Consider the following 23,565-nt stretch of genomic DNA (forward strand, 5'->3'; position numbering starts at 1 on the left):
GCTCCAGACTGCCCCCAAATGACTACAGGAGATGATCAGAGACTGCAGACATGCTACAGGAGATGATCAGAGACTGCGGACATGCTACAGGAGATGATCAGAGACTGCGGACATGCTACAGGAGATGGTCAGAGACTGCAGACATGCTACAGGAGATGATCAGAGACTGCGGACATGCTACAGGAGATGATCAGAGACTGCGGACATGCTACAGGAGATGATCAGAGACTGCGGACATGCTACAGGAGATGATCAGAGACTGCGGACATGCTACAGGAGATGATCAGAGACTGCGGACATGCTACAGGAGATGGTCAGAGACTGCGGACATGCTACAGGAGATGATCAGAGACTGCGGACATGCTACAGGAGATGATCAGAGACTGCGGACATGCTACAGGAGATGATCAGAGACTGCGGACATGCTACAGGAGATGATCAGAGACTGCGGACATGCTACAGGAGATGGTCAGAGACTGCGGACATGCTACAGGAGATGATCAGAGACTGCGGACATGCTACAGGAGATGATCAGAGACTGCGGACATGCTACAGGAGATGGTCACAGACTGGGGACATGGCACAGGAGATGGTCACAGACTGGGCACATGGCACAGGAGATGGTCACAGACTGGGAACATGGCACAGGAGATGGTCACAGACTGGGGACATGGCACAGGAGTTGGTCACAGACTGGGGACATGGCACAGGAGATGGTCACAGACTGGGGACATGGCACAGGAGATGGTCACAGACTGGGGACATGGCACAGGAGTTGGTCACAGACTGGGGACATGGCACAGGAGATGGTCACAGACTGGGGACATGGCACAGGAGATGGTCACAGACTGGGGACATGGCACAGGAGATGGTCACAGACTGGGGACAATAATGCAGAGTTGTGGTGTGATGAAGGCACATAGAAGACAATTGTATGATATGGACTTGTGTCACAGCGCCCCCCCTCCCCCTCTGTACTTACATGCTGCTCCGCCGGTGCTGGTGGCAACCTGTAATGAGCAGGGCGATCTGCCTGCTCACCATCTCCCCCCGATCTCCACTCCAGCCGCCGGTGTTCCGCCGGTTGTCACATCTTTCCTGAGCAGGGAATTCTCCCGGGAGAGCGCTCCGTACGTAAAGCTTTTACTAGTGTGTGTATTTTCCGCTCATGTGACTCTCGGCCGCGCCTCCCTCCTCTCACGTCTCTCCTGATGTCAGCCCCGCCCGCCTCTCTTCTGACCTGCTAGCTCCAGTCAGTGGGCGGGGCTGAAATCAGGGGACTCAGAGGAGGGAGGCGCGGCCGAGAGTCACATGAGCGGAAAATACACACACTAGTAACAGCTTTACGTACGGAGCACTCTCCCGGGAGGGGGCGGGGCCAGACATCGATTTTTCGGGTCGCATGCATCGATGCCGCATCGGGGACACCCGAATCGCGATGCATCGATGCTGCGATTAATTTCAGCAGCCCTAATGACCACTCCAGAACCTTCACTTTATTCTGCTGTAGCCAATGACAGGTCGACTTGGCCTTGTGTTTTGGATCATTGTCATGTTGGAATGTCCAAGTACGTCCCATGCGCAGCTTCCCGGCTGATGAATGCAAATGTTCCTCCAGTATTCTATGATAACATACTGCATTCATCTTGCCATCAATTGACCAAATTTCCAGTGCCACTGTTTTTTTGGTTCTAAACATATTGCAAACATGATCTGATATATAGCTTATGTTGAAACATGCAGCTAGTAACCAGGCTCCCAGTATTCCTGTGGAGCACTTTTAGCTAAGTTTTATAGCGCCTGAATCAGATAGGGGCTACACACAAAAGTATACATGCTACCGTGATCCAAAGGTACCATCTTTGAGATCTAGGGAACCCTTAATTTATATATTATGCTATAATGTTCTTGAAAGTTGGATGGCTATAACTTCTTAAAGTATATGTAAACCCAATCACAAAAATCGCATATACAATTTTATATTTTAATATGAATTTAAAATGTATTTTCTTTATTTTTATATCTGCAGCGTTCATTAAAATAATAGTTAGTGCTAACTAATATAATGACAACATTATCATGGACAATTCAAGATGGAAATTTCAATAAAAATTCTTTAATGATAAAAAAATAATAATAATAATAGTTAGTGATCCTGCCATGTATATTTTGCCGTGTCCTAAAAATACTGTAAATACAGTCTGATATATATCTTATATTATTTATGGAAACGGGTGCACTATGTCATTTGAGTCAGACAGACAACTCACATAGATGTTCTGTAATATGCATTCTGTCAGTTAACCTGGCACAGAACTACAATCAGAATCAGAACAGAAGCGTTGAGACCTGAATCTCATATAAACTTTAAAATGATAATGTAAATTTTAAATTATTTTATTTATAATAAATGTTATCATTTTATATATTAAAATCTGCAGGTAAATGAATATTTAGATTTATTGCTAGCTTATTTCTTAATATAAAAAGACTATCCCCTTATCTTTTAGTTAAAAAAAAAATGTCTTAGAAATACAGGTATTAAACAATCTTCATATTGCCTCTGCAAGCTGCGGTACCCTAGGCATGTGCCTCTTTTGCCTGCACGGCGGATATATTATGTAAGCTTGACTTATCTGTGCCATCATTAATATATTTTTTCTCTCTAATGTGCTGGGACTCAAAGATTTTCCTGCATTTTCTCAGTGATTGTTAGTGCACAGAATAGGCACAGCGGAAAAGTGGAATTTATTGATTCCAATTAGGAAAACATTACATAAGCCTCTCTTCCCTAGTAACAATGCTTATGGCTATTCAGTGCCCTTAATTCCAGCGATCTGATGGCTCCATCAGCCTGAGGAGAGGTTGTGGCTTCAATCTGATGGCATATTAATAGGAAATAGGGCCTGCTGTAATGTAATGGACATCCCTGTATCCTAAAATGAATTTCACATTGCAAATTTACTTGCTAAGACATTTTCCAAGATCACCAAACATTCACCCTGCTTTGGTGCTTTACCCTGAGATCGAAAGGGACCAAATGCCGCAATTTCAGATTTTGCTTGCAGCTCTACCTGCAGGTGAAACGTGGTCCTGCAGCTCCAGTTTTAAATATAACAAAGTTCTAAAAGAGGCGTGTCAGCACATCTCTGTGTTGTACACATGTACATGGGTTGCGGGAACATCCTTGACTGCACAGTTACCCCAGACGATCGTCTATTCCACCCTATGTGTATCTCATTTCACTAAAAGTCAATCATTCACATTACAACAGCGATCATATATTTTTCTTCCTGAAAAAAAAAAGCTTCCTTTGTGAAAGACTTTGATTGTTTTAAGCTCAACTTAACAATAAATGTTCTGAATCATTTTGTGAGCTGCCTAATTATGTCATTCTCTTTTGTCTGGAAAATGAGGATTTATTGCACATTGCAGGTTCTGCTTCATTATCTGTCTGCTGTTTTCTTCACTAAGTGGGATAGCCAATTCTTCTAAAAAGAACTCATCTACGAACCAACTTGTGTAATATGTTAGAGTTATTGATATAGTTCATTAACATATATTCAACTGTTAAATGTATAGACATATGGGAAAAGATAATGAAGGTAGGGGAAGAATTTTTATGTACACAGCTAAAGACATTCCAGACAATACTCTGCTACGGTACTAGATAGGATGCTATAAAATATGTGCGTAGTTCTGGCTATCTGGGTGATACTGGTGGCTATAGTGATATGCACTAGTTTGCAACAAAAGGCCCTGCATGGTTGCCAACAGCTTAAAAAAAAATTAATAAAACACTTTGCTGCCAAAGTGGTAGTTCCAAGACATGCACTCATTATGTTGTCACATCAAAATCACTTTTTTTTACAGTATGTAAATTATCAATGTTTAATTTTTAATCTCAAGCACAGCCTTTTTTTTTTAACAAGGAGGAACCATTCGAACAACTTTCAGGACTCTTGGAAACCCTGCTAATAATTTTCAGGAATAATAATGAAAAATATGAATGACTTAGTTATGATAATAATAATAATGGCCAGAAAAAAAGTTGCAGACAGTGAAAAGTATAGAGTTCCTTCACATTGGTGATTAGTCAAGTGCCCCCTCATTCATTGGTGGTCAGTAGAGAAGGATCCCCTTATGTTGGTAGTCATCGGGAGAACGGAGACCTCATGTTGATAATCATTGGGAGAAGGGCCCACTTATGTTGATAGTTAAAGGAAGAAGGGATCCGTTATGTTGATAGTCATTGAGAGAATGACCCCCTTATCTTGGTAGTCATTGGGAGTCATTACACTAGTTATTTAAGGAAGAATTCCCTTTACAGATAGCAAAAAAAGGATTATGGTGTCAGTGGATACTTATCTGAGTTGTATAAAAAGCTCATTGCTCACGGAACCTAAAGAAACCTGTGACGGAAAACTAGGGTTCATTGGATCATTGGATGAGAAAGACTGATTCATTGTGAATGGCACCCCAATGCACAGTATAACACAATGGACCTGTCCATTGGGCATACAGTTTTTGTAAATGTTCTGTGTTACCCACGAAATGTGTGTTACCATATGCATAGGTTGTGTGTATAACCTAAAGGTTCAGTCCATGCCAAATTAATATTTTAACTAACAGTGGAACCCGGTGAGCTGAATCAGCTCCTGACTTCTTATATGTCATGAATACAGTGAGATCTCCGTGCCATAATCCTTGACTGTTCCTGTCTGCCTGTGAGATGTTGGTGTCCCTGCCCGCCTTTGTGCATCCCAGCTACTCCTGTTATATTCTGCATAATATAAAACACCCAGCAAGGAAAGTAGAGGCCCCTATTAATGGGCCCATCAGATGTGCAGAATCAAGAGCTTAGTGCAGGGATCTCTCTAATACAATCCCCAATAAATAAGAAAATTTGTTACGTAATTTCATGCTCTATCATCAACAAAAAACTGAAATAGGAATTTTAGTTGACCAACCCAAAAGGGAGTTTGGCCGTATATTGCCTTCCCTCAAGTGATACATATACCATGATCTCCACCAGTGCAGCAGTCACATAATACTAGGAGAGCCTTATATCTCTTCTGACGTGGATGTATACCTTTCATAGCTAGTACAACACTAGATATGACATGTAAAGGCCTTCTCTTTATATCTTGTGTATTCTATAAATGTATGTATGTAATGACATCGGATACAGAGCTGTCCTAGGGCCATTCCACTAATGCACTTACGTCTGTTTTTCCATGATTTTTGCAAATGTTTTAGATATAATCAATATAAGGATGTTGCCCTGAATGACTAGCATCCATTCCAGTTGTCTTTGTAATGTTAAACAGAATGCTACCTTGTTTTGCAATGAGATATACTGTATAAGCATGTCTTGTTATGGTGGGAAAATTGCTATTTTTGTAGTCTGCAGAGGGAAATAAATAGTTTTCAGCCTAAATACTCAGATACACACATATTTAGGTATATTTAGATGGAGTTGTAGCAGATTAAGCACAGCTGGGCCACCTCAGTTTTTATTTGAATATTTTAGGAGGTATAATTGTTTTTAAAAATCTTCTCAGGTGATTAAAGGAAACCAATCATAAAAAAGTATGTTCAGAATAGGTATCGGAGAGGTGCATGGAAAAACAATATTCAGTGGCCCAGTATGGTAGAATGTCAAACCAATGGGACTGGGGATTGATGGCACTGATGGTGCTGCTCTTGGTACCTAAATGGGGTACCATGACCCAAATCCAAAAAAGTCTGAACACACCCCACATCGGGGCTTAGATATTGTATATATCTTTGAAAGAACTCAGGTAACACAATAAACAAATGAAATTGATAAGTAGATTTAATGAGAGTTAAAGTAATCTGACAGCTAGCGGCTGTCTGATTACAATAGCCTGGCAGGAGGATTCGTCCATCCATGCTTGTTTTTGCAAAATCTAATAGTGGCCAATTTTAGACAGTTGTCACTAGAACAGGTGTCCCCATTGGAAGATTTGATTTCTATTTCTTTTCAACTCAATATTTTGGATTTATTCGTACTTTAAATCCCAATGACAGTGTGTTTACTAGGACAAATAGAGTGAGTAAATCAAAGAACAGCAATATAAACCTCCTCAGCGGTATCCGTATGGCCCAAATGCATACCCCAACCTCAAACATCCAGGTGAATGGCCTATGGTGGCACCGTGATAAATTTGAAAAAGAACAGATTAGCCAAAACATTGATCCAAAAAAGATGAGTTGTTTCAGGGACAAAAGTCTGTCACTTTGAGAAAGGTGACTAAATATATATATATCTATCTATATATATAGATAGATATATCTATCTATATATATAGATAGATATATATATATATATCTGTATATATATATATATAGATATATATATATCTATATATATATATATACAGATATATATATATATATATATATATAGTATATTTCAAATTACAGGTATTTGTAATAAAGTGCACACATATAAAACAATGTTTCTAACACAGTCTTAAAGGACAACCTTTAACTCCTCAATTCTGTCCCAGGCTGTCTAGCAATGTTTTTACCCAGCCTGTGCTCTCTTCTCCACATTTCTATAAAGCAATTAGGATAGTTGTAGCTGCATGACTGATCTTCCCAACAACCACCAAAAACTGATCAATCAATTTTAAATAGGCTTGCCCTTTCAACATATTATCATTTACTTTGAAAAGTAGGATTTTCTATGTAATTTCTTTTAGGTTTGGTATTGCATCGCTCCTAGATAATAAAAGCAGATGATTTCCTAATAACTCAGATGCTTGTAGAAAAAAACAACCTAAGATGTATGGCAGCACGCGGTGTTATTTGGAATGTTTAATAAACTGCGGCTTTCACGGTGATATTTTTAAACTCTGTCTTTCAGGAAGCGCGGTTCTCTGATATCGCTTTATGATGTATGGGAGGTTCTCAGGCTCAATGATACACAGATGATTGCTGTATTTTTGGAAACAGAGAGATCTTGCTATTGATTGTGCCATGCTGTGGTCTATTTCTTACAGATAACAAGATTGTCTCACATTTGCTGGTGGCTGAGCCGGAGAAGATCTATGCTATGCCTGACCCAACCATTCCCGACAGTGACATCAAAGCCCTCACTACCCTGTGTGACCTGGCCGACCGGGAGCTGGTGGTGATCATTGGGTGGGCCAAGCATATTCCAGGTATGGCAATAGCACTATAAATAATGGGTTGATAAAGATTCCACCCAAAAGAAGTTTTGGTAGATGCTGGAGTGGGTAGGTTTTTCTGTCTCTTCAGGAACTTATTGGTGACATATCCCGGGTTTGCACACTTGCTAAGGTCATTATGAGTGGCTTCTCTGTTTATTTTTATTGAGTAGAAAATAACAGGAGGAGCTGGAACACACAAAGATGGGTAGGAACATCCAAAACTCCCAGGTGGACAGGAAGTGTTGAGGATTATAGCAGGGAGATATTTTTGTTGGAATATCCAAGACATATAAGGGGCTGGCATGGTCCACCAGACTTTACCCAATACTTTGAGATCCTGTCGCCTTATGCTGTCCTGCTCAATTCTCCCTTGCTGCTCCCCTTTCCATTGCAAAATACCCGGTGCTTTTAGCTTTGGGGGAGCCTGTGACCTATTCCTCTGATGCATTTCTCACATAAGAGGGAGATGACATCACCTTTCCTTCTAAGCTCCAACATTGGGTATTATGTAGCAGCTAAAAGGAGCAGAGGGGGAGCATTATATGGTGAGTATAAGGTGGTGGTGTTGAGGGGAGGGCTTTAAACAGACCCTCTCATTTTGCCCTAGATGTGTAAGGTGTTAGGGTCTTATTAAATATGACTTTTGGTTGGAGAGACCCTTAAGTGATGCTGAACAATAATTCTTTACAGTGGTGTGATGTAAAAAATGCAAGCTTCAAACAGTCATCACTGGAAGCTATATAAGGGTATATCTTTTGGTGTACTTATTAAAAATACTTCTAATCTGTAGCAGATGTTAAGGTATGACTTCTGTATGTTTGCTAATTATATCTATCTATCTATATATAGATAGATAGATAGATAGATAGATAGATAGATAGATAGATAGATAGATAGATAGATAGATAGATAGATAGATAGATATATCTATATATATAGATATATAGATATTTTTCAAAGCCTTGAATGTTCATATTCTTAAAGAGAACCTGTCACCAATGTTATTTTTTTTGTGTTTTTATTCTCTACTGTTAGATTAGTATAGTAGTGCAGCCATAAGCTGTCAGGAACATATTGATTCATTTAATAAATAATATTTACTTTCCTTGTTAGATAATTTTGGGGAATCCACAATCATTGTTGAGGCTCACCCCCAGGAAAACATCTAAATACACAGATTAAATACATATAAATGAATTACTTTAAGTGTCAAAGAATTTATATTTTTTTCCATCCAATTCTAAAAGCTACACAGTTCTGCAGTCCTCAGTATAGCATTGAGAAGGGAATCATGGTATTGAGGAGAGGAAACTGATTGGAATCCTCTGCATGGACAGCACAGTCATTGATGATGATTGATGATGAATGGCAAATAAAGGGAGCAAGTACTTTTAAGACAAGGTTTCAGTGGGCAACAAGTAAAGTCAATCAGTGGCTTGAATGAAAAACATTGACACTGTGTCAAAATCAGAAATTCTCCTCTAATTATCTGAATCGTGGTTTTCTAAAATCAAGCAAAGCCATACTGCACAGTATTTCTTGTAAAGCCTGGGAGGCACTGCACCTTCTTGTCACAGGATACCCTGCTGATTCTCCCTCACCTCTTCTAGTATGTGTGTTTGAGGCTCTAGCAGGCTCATAGAGAGGCCAGCAGTGGAACCAAGAAAAGACTCAGTTTCAGGTTCAGGGGCCTATTTAGAGCTTAAGCAATGTACATACGATCAGAAGATCGTAAAAAAAATACCGCTTTCAAAACGATCATACGATAATCTGATTGTTATCACACAGCTTTCGTTTGAAATTTTCCAAAGGGACAAACACTGAAATGTTTCCTTTACAATACCAGATCGTTCAATTATCCTTCAATCAGTACAGTATTTATCCGAAAATACAACACAAATACATTACATCATTTCTGAATTTTTATTCTGTCATACGAGAATTTTGACACTTTAGTAACCCTTTCGTTTTCGATATGAAGACTAGCATGCAAAAAAAAAAAAAAAAAAAAAGGACAATCATTCATCTGATAATCTTATTGTGTGTACTAGGCTTAATGAATACTAGCAAGCATCCAAATTTGACAAGCATGGTAGCCATATTGTATACAAATGATTCTGCTCCTGGCAGTCTTTTGGCTCTTGGCTCGCCCACTGACCATGGGTGGTGACTCAGTGGGGCCCTGTTCTTCCTCGATTTAAAATTAAGAAAGACACACCTGTGTCTCATTTGTTTTTCAAAACTTTAAAAAGCTTTATTGCTACTTGAGTACATATACAGCAAACCTAAGCAGATAGCTCTTCACCAGACCTTGCTCTTACTCCTCCAATGTGTTTCACCTTGAATGGGGTGTAGTCAGGGCTTTTTTTCTCAGAGAATAGGTGCAGGAACTCCCCCCTTCTAGGTCGTCACTTCATGTCTCTGTCCCCTACCCACCTCAGAGCACTGACCAGGGGCAGACCGACAACTCATGGGGCCCCCGGGCAATAGGAGATTATGGGGCCCCTGGGCAATAGGAGATTATGGGGCCCCCGGGGCAATAGGAGATTATGGGGCCCCCAGGCAATAGGAGATAATGAGGCCCCCAGGCAATAGATTATGGGGCCAAACAGTATACACACACACACATACAGTACACACACACAGACACACAATATACACACACAGTATACACACACAGAATACACATACACACACTGAAAAGGTACTGGAGAGGTGGGGCAGCTATAATCTTGGGATTTTTAAAAAAACACAGATTTTTACATTCTGTCCATGGTTTTATTGAGGCTGGTAACCCTGATGGGGCCCCTTAGTGGCATGGGGTCCTTGGGCTGTGCCCGAGTGCCCGAATGGTCAGTCCACCCCTGGCACTGACCCTTGGTTCCACCCCCAACCCAGCTCCCAGTACGGCCCCTTTTAGAGAATATAGAACAAAGAATCATTTTGTAGTTCTAAGTAATTTGTATGGAATTTGGTAATGATAACAAGAAAAGCAATAAACTAGATCTCCCCCAGCAACAATAAACACCCAGCAGCAACAACAGATCTCCCAGCAGCCAGCATCAGTAGACCCTTCCCTAAACAGTAGATCCCTTCCAGCAACAATTGACCCACAGTAACAAAAGATCCTCCACCAGCAACAATAGATTGTCAGGCAACAATAGATCCCCTCCAGCAACAATGGATACCCCAGCAGCCAGCTTCAGTAGACCCGACATCACACCCCAGCACCCCTTGCCATTGCATGCATTCAGTGCTGGAGATGCGCGAACTATGTTCCCAGTGAAAAAACGAAAAGGCCTGAGCGTAGTCATAGAGGTCCATGACCATTGAGTAAACCCCATTTGGGGTGAAACGTATCAAAGGAGTAGGAGCATGGCTTGGCAGGGAGCTATGTGATTTGGCTTGCTTTGTAGGTACTAAAGTGGCAATAAAGCTTTTGAAGTTCTGGAAAAAAACTGTGATGAAGGTTTAGCTTTCTATGCATGATAGCTAGCTGTACAAGATGAATGATGGGAGAAAAATTCAAGATGTCTGTGTCTGATTGATGTGTGCCTTTAACCAGTTACACCAACTAATGTTTCACTGACTTATAAATTCTTGGTTAAAACCCTTCTACAAATCCTGCTACTTTTTTTCTTAAAAGAGGTTCAGTGGAATGGGCTGGGAATATATGTCCGTGACTACAGCAGAACCCTTCGAGCAGCAGCTGGCAGCTCCCAATTCTATATTAAACAACTTTGCTCTTTTATTGTACAATAATATTTCACAAGCAGCACCAAAACTTAAGGAATTTCCTTCCATCCTGCAAATCTGTCACCTCGGCTGCCTCACTCCTCTAAAGCAATCACGAGGGAGTGAAAGAAATAAAAGCTTTATTGGGATTTGTGGGCAGGAACATGCTTCGTACAATAGCCCCATCACTCTACCTGAGCAGTCACTCAATAAATACTTACTCAATACTCGCGCTCGGGGAAATGAAGTAGCGAGCCGGATATATTGTAATATAAACATGACATAATATTTTCTGAAAATATTACGGGGAATTGTTTGTTTGGTGTGGATTGCCCGAGCGCACTTTCCAAAGACTGAAGAGGTGTTTATTAGTTCGAAGCTAAGAGTTTACAATCCTGTAAAATCATTTTTCATTCTAAGCCTTGGGAGTGTTGTGAGTGTATGGAATTGAAGAACAGCCAATGACTGATTATTTTAAGGGGCGGCTAAGCTTTAATTAGGTTATTTATTAAAAGGAAGTGCGAGCGAATAATTTCATGTTGGTGCTGAGACGTTGGTGCTGCTATGTTAGCTGCAAAATATTTTTTTGTCCTAGTAAGGTAAGTATTGAGTTTCAGGGGGTTGTAGGGGTTAAAGTGACACTATTTTAAAAACTCACCAACGCTGCATTCAAAGAGGAGTTTATGAGTATGATAGCAGAATGCATTTATGCTTAACGCCTTGCGTGCATAAATGCTCTTACATGTTCTGGCAAAAAAAATCCAGCATATATGGAGCATAAATTCATGAGGCCTAAGGCTCCGTTCACACCTGAGCGTAATGCAGCGACAGCTGCTGCACCGCATTTTTTTTTTCCTTTTTTTTTGTGGAGAGCCTTATAGCTGCACCATTCATTTAAATAGGCCTCCCTCCGCTCCAAAAATGCTCCAAAGAAGCTCATGTAGCAAATCTTGGCACAGAGCCAGGAGCGTTTTGGCGTTGCAATTTTAGTGCGTTTTGTCGCTCAACAATCGCAGCAAAATAGCACCGTGTATGGGTGCCATTAAGAAATAACGTTAAACGTGAAGTACTAATGCGCCGCTAAACGTGTAAACGATATATGTGGTAAGGTGCTAAAGTGCAAAGAGACAAATATAAAGCAGCTGAAGAAATAATGGCATCGCAAACGCGCCCCGTGTTTTCCTGCGATTCTGGAATTGCGGGCAGAATCTTGCAATTCCGCCCACGATTCCAGTACGCTCAGGTGTGAACGGAGCCATAGTGTAAATTGCTCATATAGGGGTTGATTTACTAAAGGCAAATAGACTGTGCACTTTGCAAAATAAAGTTGCACTCTGCAAGTGCAGGTGCTCCAGAGCTTAGTAAATAAGGTAAAGCTTCACTTTCCAAAGAATAACCAATCACATGCAAGGAAGATAAAAAAAACTGCATTTTTGCTAGCACATGATTGGATGATGGAAGTCAGCAGAGCTTCTGTTCACTTTCTAAGCTCTGGAGCAACTGCGCTTGCAGAGTGCAACTGCACTTTGCAAGGTGCACAGCCTATTTGCCTTTAGTAAATCAACCCCATAATGTACAAGTGGAACTCTACTAACAAAAGCATCTACCATTAAAAGCTCTTCCCAGTGCCTTTACCAAAGGGCCCTTGTGCAGAAACAATTTTTGGATGCCCTCATTCAACTATTGGCAAAATACACACATTTCATTGTTTATAAACTTGATTGCTGCTTTAAAGAGACCATGTCACCAACTGAGAAAATTACAGGTAAAAGCAGAGAAAAATCAAGAATTGTAAGCGCTTACATGCAGTTTTTTTTCTTTTCCCTAAACAATGTGCCTATAAACAATTTAGGGAATTTATCACTCCAGAAAGTGGTGATTCCCTAGCAGAGTCCTCTACCCTTTGGCATGTCAAATCCCTCTCCTCTTCCGGGAGAATTTATCTACTGTCCGCTGTGGCCCAGCTCCTCCATCCCTCCCCTCTCTTCTCTATATAGCCTTTAATGTAGCAGTAGGGAGAGGAGTAAAGGGGGATTCTATAGAGTGTCACTTGAGTTAAATCTGCTGGCAATGAGGTTGATTTACTAAAGGCAAATAGACTGTGTATTTTGCAAAGTGCAGTTGCTCCAGAGCTTAGTAAATGAGGTAAATCTTCGCTTTGTAAATAGTACCCAATCACATGCAAGGAAAATAAAAAAATGCATTTTTGCTTGCACATGATTGGACGATGGAAGTCAACAGAGCTTCTGCTCATTTACTAAGCTCTGAAAGCAACTGCACTTGAAGAGGGCAGCTGCACTTTGCAAGGTGCACAGTCTATTTGCCTTTAGTAAATCAACCCCATAATATCAAAGATGAATGAATACGAAGAAAGCCGGCACTCCAGTGTGTTAGCATAAACTGACTTCCTTTAATGCAAAACTGTAAAATACAGCCAAATAAGCACCCAACGTGTTTCAGCCATTAGGCCTTAATCAAAATTACAAACAGCTGAAACGTGTTGGTGCTTATTCGGCTGTAGTTTACCGTTTTGCATTAAAGGAAGTCTGTTTATGCTGACAACCTGAAGTGCTGGCCTTTCTTCATATTCATTCAGCATTGGAGGTTGACGGAAGCCTTTCTGCCTGAGCACCCGGTCCGGAGTTTTGGATCTCAGTGAGGGTTGTAACGTTGCCTTATCTGTTGCTGTCAGTATAAAATATCCAGCAGCAGTCTCAGGGCTTTTAGATGTCTACCCAAGGGAGCTTTCTACAGGTATATAACATGCTTAAATATGTTAAATGTTTATCAAATAGGAAGATTGCTGCTAAAATGAAAAATCTGGGTACAGAATCTCATTAAATCTATCGCACTGTATACCAAAGTAGCAGAAAATCTCAACATCAGTTTGAATCTGTGCCAATAGTTTCAAACATTCCACATTTCAGCTAAAACTAAATTCAGATGTTCTCCTAAGTGGTGAGCACGTTCAATAGTTTGAGCAATGTGTTTCTGCTGCGCTTAACTTCTGTCTGCCTCCCTAAACTAGTTTGTCTTTATGCGTTGGATGCTACAGTAATTTCTTTAATGAAATTGATGGAAGTCCCTTTCCCAGCCCCAACTGAAACCAATTTATTGGTCATGATACGCCAGCTATGTTGCTAACAGTCGTAACGAACTGTCAGGCAATATAGCAGTGGAGCTAATTTGAAGTCATTAGGTGTGCAGCGTTTGGGCAACAATTTGTTACAGCGGTTAGGAGCGCAGCTGACATCTCAGGAATGGCTTTGTTCGGACTTACCACTAGATGAAGCCAGGCAAATTGTAAACTAATTTAAACATCAGTCTGTATTATAGCTCGCCGGCTACTTTGCCCGTACACTGTTTTTCTAATAAAGCGCCCAAATTAAGCTGCGGCTGGTTAAAGAGGCGAGTTTGGGCTTTATCTCGCTACCTGCAACCTGGAAATGTAAATGGAATAATCACGCTCAAAGTCACACACAAAGCAGGAGCTCCGAGCCGGCGTTCAGTTTGATTAGTGTGTGCAGCTCTGATAGAACAAGACACAGACAGACCAGGTAGAGCGCCCAGTTGAAATCAGCTTCCCCGGCTTGAGTGCACAGAAAGCCATTAGATTGCTTTGGCTAGTCACATTGCCTTTGTTTAAAGGCGGATGCGGTGGCTGGAGCACGTAACGGTGCAGGAGAGATGTATATTTTCCGACACGACGTCCAACTCGATAAATATTTATCTCTATGGATCTCCCGCTGTTTAAATTGCAGTCCAGTTACAGTATTTAGCCCTATTTTCCCATCTGAAATCAATGCAGGTGTACGCCGCATGGATTTAACTCTTCAAGCCTGCAAGGAAAGTTCTTTTAAATCAGGAGACTTGGACTTAAAGGTGAACTCCAGGCAAACAGCTGAATACACAGTTAAATTGAGTACATATTAACTATTTTAATTGCCAAAGGATTTTTAACATCGATCAGACAGTCTTGTGATCCAGGTACCCCTGTCAGACAGCAGAGTGGGGTCTTGGACCTCCTCGAAGACTACGGTGCAGTTGAGCAGTACAGCCTGGTCTGGGACTTGCTCCAGCTTGTGATTGGACATTGAAGGAGCAAGAGCACCGTTGAATTTATTCCTGTGCTCTTTCCTCCCGTAAGCATGCCACAGTGTTAGACTGACAGCACTGTGCACAGTATCAGAACCTTGAGTGCTGTTGTGTGTTGCAATCACAGAATGCTGATATCAAGATATTAGGTTCTTTTGTTATCTCCACACCTAGGACCACTAAACACTGTTAAAAAGTTAAATCAAATATGTAAGATGTAGAAGTTTAAATTAGTAATTCCTCCCCTTGTTGTACTACCCAGCACCATCTACTAGATAGATCTTAACTGAAAATTTGCTGTACTATCATTCTTTTTATTTATTTATTTTTTTAAAGCAATACTATGCCAGAACACCAGCCCTGAGGGCATGTATCCCCATAATGGTTGCTTTCCCACTATACTGATACAAGGTTTTCAGGTGCCAGATTTTTAGGCATAGGGCACTCAAAAACGTCAAGAATTGTGACACACAGATTGGCTTAATGAGAACCTTACCTGCTTTTTTAACAGCCAGCTGGCCAAGGTGTCCGCCCGAAGAAAATTAGCATTACAACTATAATACAATTATAATCCACATAGTAATGAAAAATAATAATAAAAAAAACCCTCAATGAAATTCAACATTTTTTCCCCACCTTACCTTTTACTTGTTCCCATTTGGGGGGAAAAAATAAACAAAAAAACAACCCCTGTATGTATCTTTTATGAGAAATTCAATATATGATTATGTCCTTCATTTTGTCTTCTTTACAAACATGCAATATATAGATCGGTTTACTACAGTGATCTTCACATGGCCATTCAGAGCCAATCTGGGTCTGTGATGTATTCTGAAAAAAATCTCTGTCATTTCCAAGAAAGGCTTTTAGAAATACATGGAGCCTGCTGTTTGCCAATACTTGGTATACTCACCCTTTTAGGAATTTCTCATCAACAGTATATCCTTAGGTACCAGGAAATTTATATATTAAAAAAAAAAAAACACGGTAAAATATGTTTAGTGATAGTCAGTCTATGTGCATTTATAACTTTAGTGTGTTGGGTTGTGCCAGTGACAGGTACACTTCAGTAGACTTACATCAACCTGAAAAATCTGTGTGCCAGTATTCTGAAGCAGAACAATATCAAACACTATGGTCTATAGATTATGTTTCAGCAAGGCTTTTTTCAGTTAATCCTTTCTCCAGATTATCTAATAAGAAGTCCCTTAATCTTCTTTTTCAGACACCTTTGACCCCACCAGTTTCCTGTAGAATTATATGCCTATTAGAAATATACATGACTCTAATCTAGATTTGGTCCTACCATTGTCTATCATCCACTATATTTTACGAAGATACACACAGACAACATAGGTTAGATTGTTGGGGGTTTTCAAAGATTCCTATTGATGATTGGGCATCAGACTCAAATGTTTCTATGAAACATAAGGAACAGTTGTCCTGTTAATAAGGACCTTATATTTATTGAAGTGCGTGAAATAAGAACTGCAACTGGTCTGCCCATAGGTTTCAATCAAGTTCTCTGATTATACAAAGGTACTGAGTATAAATTGATAGGTTGTAGCACAACATGTCAGTTGGAGAAATGGATTGAAACTTGCCACCTTTAAGCCTTCATCAGTCTGACCCACAATTACCCCCCCCCTTCCTTGGCTTAATGTGCAAAGAGTAACTCGGCAAGCCTATGCGTCCTATTCTGATGAGTGAGTGGAGCCAAATGTTGTGTGCTCTGGCTGTCCTACCCAATAAACCCCAAGGCAATTGATTGGCACAGAGTCTGGGCAGAAACATCGACGATAATGTTATAGCCCCAAATTTTAAAGCCTGGTATACACTGACTTTTTTTCGTTCAACCCAACGGGATGAAAGAAAAGCTAAACTGAAGCGCTCTGGAGGATCCGCTGTACTAACAATCCAGTGTTAGTATAACGATCTCCCCGATGCGTGTTCTGACAGAACACACCATTGGCTGAGAGTGCTGATCGGATGCTGATCGGCAGAGCTTTTTCGATCATGCCCCTTTGACAGAAGCCGAAGGTTGGACTGGCTGCCGTAAACATGGGCCTAAAGTTGTCCAGTTTCTATTGAACTTGCCAATACCGCCAAATATTCGGCCCATGTGTACGGCCCTTTAAGCTTGGTCAAAATGCTAAGAATGATCTTAGATGCATCTGAAGATTAATTTTTTAAATTCCATAAGAGTCAAATGGCCTGCTCCAGCTATATGGTTACACCCTTACCCCAATATATATATAAAATGTTTTTCAGTCAGAAGTTGATGCATGAAGAGACCACTTCCCAACAAAAGAATAGAAACTGTGAGAAATATGGACATTTGCTTACTCAATGAGACATTGCAGATAATCACTTTCTAACAAAATCCTGTAAAAATAGCAATAGATTTCTAAGTTGGTTTCATGGGAAATAAAGGAATCTTCCCATCCGGCAGAGTAGCCTTGGAAACGGCTGTTGCCCATTTGACCCCATTTATGTTAAGAGACTAAGTAGAGAAAAAGGACAATTCTTTTGTGCGCTTTTCGATAAGGGAAGGTCAGTGATATAATCTGTGCTTTGAACTATTTAGCCACAGATGACAAAAATCAAATTGCAGAGGGGTCTCGACATGCTAAAGGGCAAATGTGATGGGCATAGAGAGAGATTCCAGACTACTCACGAGTGACGAGGGAGCAGGGTGGAACCAGTCTGACATATCTCATGATTGACACCACAAGATATGTGACTGGTAGCTTCAGCTTGTATACCTTCCATTAAAGAATAAAACACTGACAGCCAACATCAATAGACAGTACATAAGGCTTAAAAGGACAAATGTTAATTAAAATAATAATAATAGAATCACTATAGGGCAATCTTTGGAATTCCGACAGCATGCATAGCAGTCAAAATTAAACTCCAGGTAGACTTTCCAAATGCAGACATCACCCAATATGGTTATACAAGTAAAAACTATATGAAACTATAAAAAAAAAAAAAGCTATATTTATTTTAAAGCAGCTGCCACTCCATGAAGCTAACGTGTCTATTCCATCCACCAGGAAAGCATGGTAGATAATATGATACTTGGATGTCACCTGTCTTCAGTTTAAAATGATTGTAGATACATCATATTGTTGTTGGCTTTGGGTAGATCCATCAATGGTTTGGATTCACCCATTGTTTGCTTGTGCCACCTCACTGGCAGTTTAAAACACCCAGGACATCCAGTTTCAAGCTGCTGTAATGCATATGAAATTGTATAGCTGTGTTTATAGACCCCTGCCAACTATATGGTCCTAACTGGGAATTTGTTGCTATAATTTTTACCCTACTACCAACAGTTATACTTTATCAACTGACTTTAGTTTAAAACAGCCCATATTTTCAGTGTTTACAGAAATGACAGCCAAATGTGCAGCTTATAAACAATTTACCTGTTCATTCTCTTTGAACAAAAACTGTGTTTAAGGACCAAGTTATTCCCATGTTGGGTGGTGCCATCTTGCCTCTCACACACAATTGAAAGAGTGAAGCCAATCTGTCAATCACAGCCTGTACATCAAATAAACCTCTGCTCATCCTTTGACAGTTGTGTGCCACACCGCTATAAATATGACAGCATGCAAAGGGAATGGTTACAGATGGAAAAGAGGGTTGGCTACTAACTATTGACCAAAAGTCAACATTTGCATATCAGTAACAGTGCTGTTCTGGTTGTGCATTTTCTATTTCAATGTTTTTACTTAGGTTATATGAAAGAGAGAGAGTATACAACTCGTATTCAAACAATAATATCAAGATAGAGATAAGATAAAGTCCCACAATGCATGTGGGTAATATCAGTAAATCAATGACAGGCATTAAAAGCAAAATAATGTATCGTCATATCAACTACACTCAATAGTTAGACACGAAAACTTGTCTGTTAGACTGAGATGAACCACCCTATCAGGGTGCTAGGAAAGCCCATGCAGGGGACTTAAAAAAGAAAATAGCTCAGCATCTCCATAACCCACCAGCCAGCAAACATGGATCAAATATGGATACCATGTAAGTCTAAATTAGAAAAGAGAAAGGGGAGAAAGAAAAAGGGGGAGAGGGAAAATAGCCCAAGAGGTCCGTCAAAGAGCCCACTGCCATGATCTGCACTCTTCAAGCATCCGAGGGTTGGGGCTATTTAAGCCAAACACGATCAAACCTAGTGGATCTGTCTTTCAGTATACTGACCCGGTTGTGCATTTCGGGGGAAGAAGGAATGCATTTGAATCAGATGATGGAGCAGTTTATGAAGTTACTACTTAATTTACAATCCTAGGCTATGAAAATGTTCATATGGAAGGCCCCTTCGCAGCTTATTTTGCTGCATGCGCAAGCCATGGCACATTAAAGTAACCCATTTGTGGTATGTGCTTTGCAACGTGTTGCAGTACACATCCATCAGTATCTACTGTGTGAGGTGCGTTATTCACTTTACCTTAACACACATTAAAAAAACACACATTTTATTGCACATCAGCCCAACCTGTGAGTGTGAAAGGGGCTTAATTCCAGTTCAATGATTTAAATCCGAACAGAAAATAAATTCCAAATCTCACAAACGATGATGCTAGTAGTTAAATTCAAGCAGACACTGTGGAGGCTGTTTTTACTTATGTTATCATTTTATATCCAGATCACAAACTGAAAGAAAGACAGAGAAGGTAAATGCAAAGAGGAAAAAAATACATATCCGACCGCCTTTTATCAGCAAATAGAATTAGCCTTGCTGCATTGATAAATCAAATAAATGGTATGTATTTTGTTGTGAAGCACGAGCGGCCCTTATCTTGGGGATGGAGCACCTTACAATAGCATTAGTGAAATGTTTGACTTTACTTAGAGAAGCATAAGGACACAAGAACGGATGACGGCGCACTAATAGCCCTTTTTAAGAATGACAGTACCCCGCCATCAGCATCCTTTTATATCCTCGGGAACAGCTCATGCCTCGTCGTTCTGTTTCCTATCTACCCAAGCCCTTTTTTTATATTTCTCTTTCAATTTTGTCCGTGCTTGGATAAGCGCATGCTAACACAATATGATTGAGTTGTAAAATGGAATGCTGTCTCCTCTAATCTTCTTTATGTAGATATGGAGGTCTGTGAAAACTCCATTCCTTCTCTCTCTCTCTCTCCCCCCCCTGTTTCTGCAGTCGTCCCTTTTTAGCCAGAAAGGTCTGTGGGCCCATGGGAGGCCGAGTCAAAGGTTGAGGCTGGGTTTCACACGGCGGTGTGTTGAGGGGATTAGCTGCCTGTCACAATGATACATCGCTGTGATTTGTGTCAGATTAAAATATTTAGATGTAACTTTGTTAGCAGAAATGCGGAAGGTGCTTAGTCAGATATGGAAGCCACTTCCTGATTTGTTAATCCAGTGACCTATATATACCGTGCGCTCACCTGGGATAATATCAGAGACACTGCGAGAGTGCAACATTGACAAGTTATATGGTCTTTCCACAGTTTTAAGCTGTGTGTGTCTAATAATGGAAGTGATTATACAGCTAGGATATTATTGGACAATGAATAATTATTAAACATGTATTTATTTGTTCCTTCTGCAATGGTGGTTTTACAAGTCTATGATAGTAAGTACATGCATAATTACAAATATTTAATAAAACATGATTATAACATAAATGGCATGACACATAGCAAAACATGGTGTGGAAGAATATTCCCCATGATGGAATTCCCTATAGGACTATATAACATGTTGGGTCTAAAATATATCGCATTAAAAGCATGGTAGACCTTCTGTAAGACATGGTGCTTCTGTGTAATCCCAACGCGTTTCGTGGGACAATGCCGACTCTTCGCTACTTATGTACATTTGTATTTCTATAGAATGACGTTGCATCAGCCCCTGAAGCGTCGGCATTGTCCCACGAAACGCGCCAGCCTTACACAGACGCACCATGTTCTACAGACGGTCTGTGACAATTAATAATTATTAAACATGTATTTGTTTGTTCCTTCTACAATGGTGATTTTACAAGTCAATGACAGTAAGTACATGCATAATTACACATTTTTAATAAAACATGATTATGACATAAATGGCATGACACATAGCATAACATGGTGTGGAGGAATATTCTCCATGATAGAATTCCCTATAGGACTATATAACATGTTGGGTCTAAAATATATCGCATTAAAAGCATGGTACACCGACTGTAGGACGTGGTTCTCCTTTATAAGACCGACACGTTTCGTGGGACAATGCAGACTCTTCAGGGGCTGATGCAGCGTCATTCTATAGAAATACAAATGTACATAAGTAGCCAAGAGTCGGCATTGTCCCACAAAACGTGTCTGTATTACACAGATGCACCTGTCCTACAGACGGTCTACCATGCTTTTAATGCGATATATTTTAGACCCAACATGTTATATAGTCCTATAGGGAATTCTATCATGGAGAATATTCTTCCACATCATGTTATGCTATGTGTCATGCCATTTATGTCATAATCTTGTTTTATTAAAAATTTGTAATTATGAATGTACTTACAGTCACAGACTTGTAAAATCTCCATTGTAGAAGGAACAAATAAATACATGTTTAATAATTATTCATTGTCCAATAATATGCCTCATTCAAAGTCCCAATCTCTCTTCCATTCCATACCACTAGGGACGGAGGCACATGTGTATGAGTGTTCGTATGAGTCTCATATAATGTTCCAAACCCTTTTACCATTTAGTGATTATACAGCCATTTAAAAGCAACTTAAAGTGTGTCTAAACCTAAAAAAGATGAATCTAATGTGTTACAGCATATCAGTCCCTAGGTGTGGTGACTGCATTTGTGTTCTTTATTCTAACCTTTTTTTCTCTATTTTATCTGGTGATTCTGCCCATAACTCGCTTCCTTTCCTAGGATGACTCACTCAGTGTACTGTACAGAGCTGCTGTTAGAAATCGTAGGGCCCCATACAGCCTACCTGATAGGGCCCCCCCGGCCGAAAGTGGCTGAGGACATAGATTTATCAGTCTTTTCTCTGCCACCTCGGTTGCACAGATTAATTAACCACTTCAGCCCCGGAAGATTTTCCCCCTTAAGGATCAAGCCATTTTTTGCAATACGGCACTGACAATTGCGCGGTCGTGCGACGTTATACCCAAACAAAATTGACGTCCTTTTTTTCCCACAACTAGAGCTTTCTTTTGGTGGTATTTGGTCACCTCTGGGGTTTTTATTTTTTTGTGCTATAAACAAAAAAAGCAACAATTTTGAAAAAACAAAACAAGATTTTTTTTCTTTTTGCTATAATACATGTCCCTAAAAATGTTTTTAAAAAACAAATTTCTTCATCAGTTTAGGCCCATATGTATTTTTCTACAGATGTTTGGTAAAAAAAAATTGCAATAAGCGTATATTGATTGGTTTGAGCAAAAGTTAGTGTCTACAAAATAGGGGATAGATTTATGGCATTTTTAGGGCATTTTTATTATTTTATTATTTTTTACTAGTAATGGCGGTGATTTGCGATTTCTAGCGTTACTGCAGCATTGCGGCAGACAGATCAGACACTTTTGACACATTTTTGGGACCATTGACATTCATACAGCGATCAGTGCTATGAAAATGCACTAATTACTGTGTAAATATCACTGGCAGAGAACGGGTCAACACTAGGGGGCGATCAAGGGGTTGAATGGACTGACTGGGGGAGGAGACATATCGCTGTTCATAATTACTACGAACAGCAGATCTGTCTCTTCTCTCCTGTCAGAACAAGGATTTGTGTGTTTACACACACAAAGCCCGCGATCACGGGTTTACGACTGCCACGCGCATCGGGTCTCCCTCCGTGCAGCGGGCGCATACGCGCCTGCACGCCTGCTATGGCTCTTAAAGGAGCTGATGTACGGGTACAGGGCTTTGCGGGAACGTGACACTTTGCTGACGTATATCTATGTGAGCTGGTCGGCAAGTGGTTAATAGGAAGTGCTGTGAGGCTTCCTGCTCGTTTACAAGCTGAAGCATAGTGAACACAGTTTACTATGCTTCAGTGATGAATGGACACAGGAGTGCTTGATACTGATTGCTTACTGTGTTCATTCAGGAAAGGAAGGGGTCACTAAATGACATATTTACCGCCCAGTTCCTCATCTCTCCATCCTGAAACACCCCCCTGTGTGCCTGCAGCAGGTACTGGCAGGAAAGGAGGGAAGCCCACAGTGCTCCGGAGTAAAAGGGCACACAGGGGGGCCCAGACAGCAGATGGAAGGGGCACATGTGCTAGAACCAGTCCCCCTGCAGTGCAGCCGAAGGGAGGGAGAGGAGGAGAACCTGTAAGCACTGCACAGGGAGACAGAAGAGGATCAGTGTCTTCAAGACAGTACAGCTGGCCATTCTGCTCAGCAGGTGACCCGGCCCCCCTTTTGAACTGGTGGGGCCCAGTACAGGAGGACTGTCTATACTGCCTTATCAGCAGCCCTGATAACATATCATTGGTAAGAGTAGGGACATCATCCTAGAACAA

At 40.5% G+C, this 23,565-nt stretch overlaps 1 protein-coding gene across 6 annotated transcripts in view; it reads left to right on the forward strand.

Annotated features, from left to right (window-relative positions):
* ESRRG (estrogen related receptor gamma) overlaps positions 1 to 23,565 on the forward strand; it is a 1,188,946-nt gene that overhangs the window by 1,103,336 nt on the left and 62,045 nt on the right. For all 6 annotated transcript variants that reach the window (XM_073628379.1, XM_073628374.1, XM_073628373.1 and 3 more), the window contains one exon: positions 7,032 to 7,193. In XM_073628379.1, the coding sequence (XP_073484480.1) occupies positions 7,032 to 7,193 (162 nt within the window). The remainder of the gene's footprint in view (positions 1 to 7,031; positions 7,194 to 23,565) is intronic.

This window comes from Aquarana catesbeiana, linkage group LG04 (genome assembly GCF_042186555.1).
Source record: "Aquarana catesbeiana isolate 2022-GZ linkage group LG04, ASM4218655v1, whole genome shotgun sequence".
NCBI classification, from domain to species: Eukaryota; Metazoa; Chordata; class Amphibia; order Anura; family Ranidae; genus Aquarana; species Aquarana catesbeiana.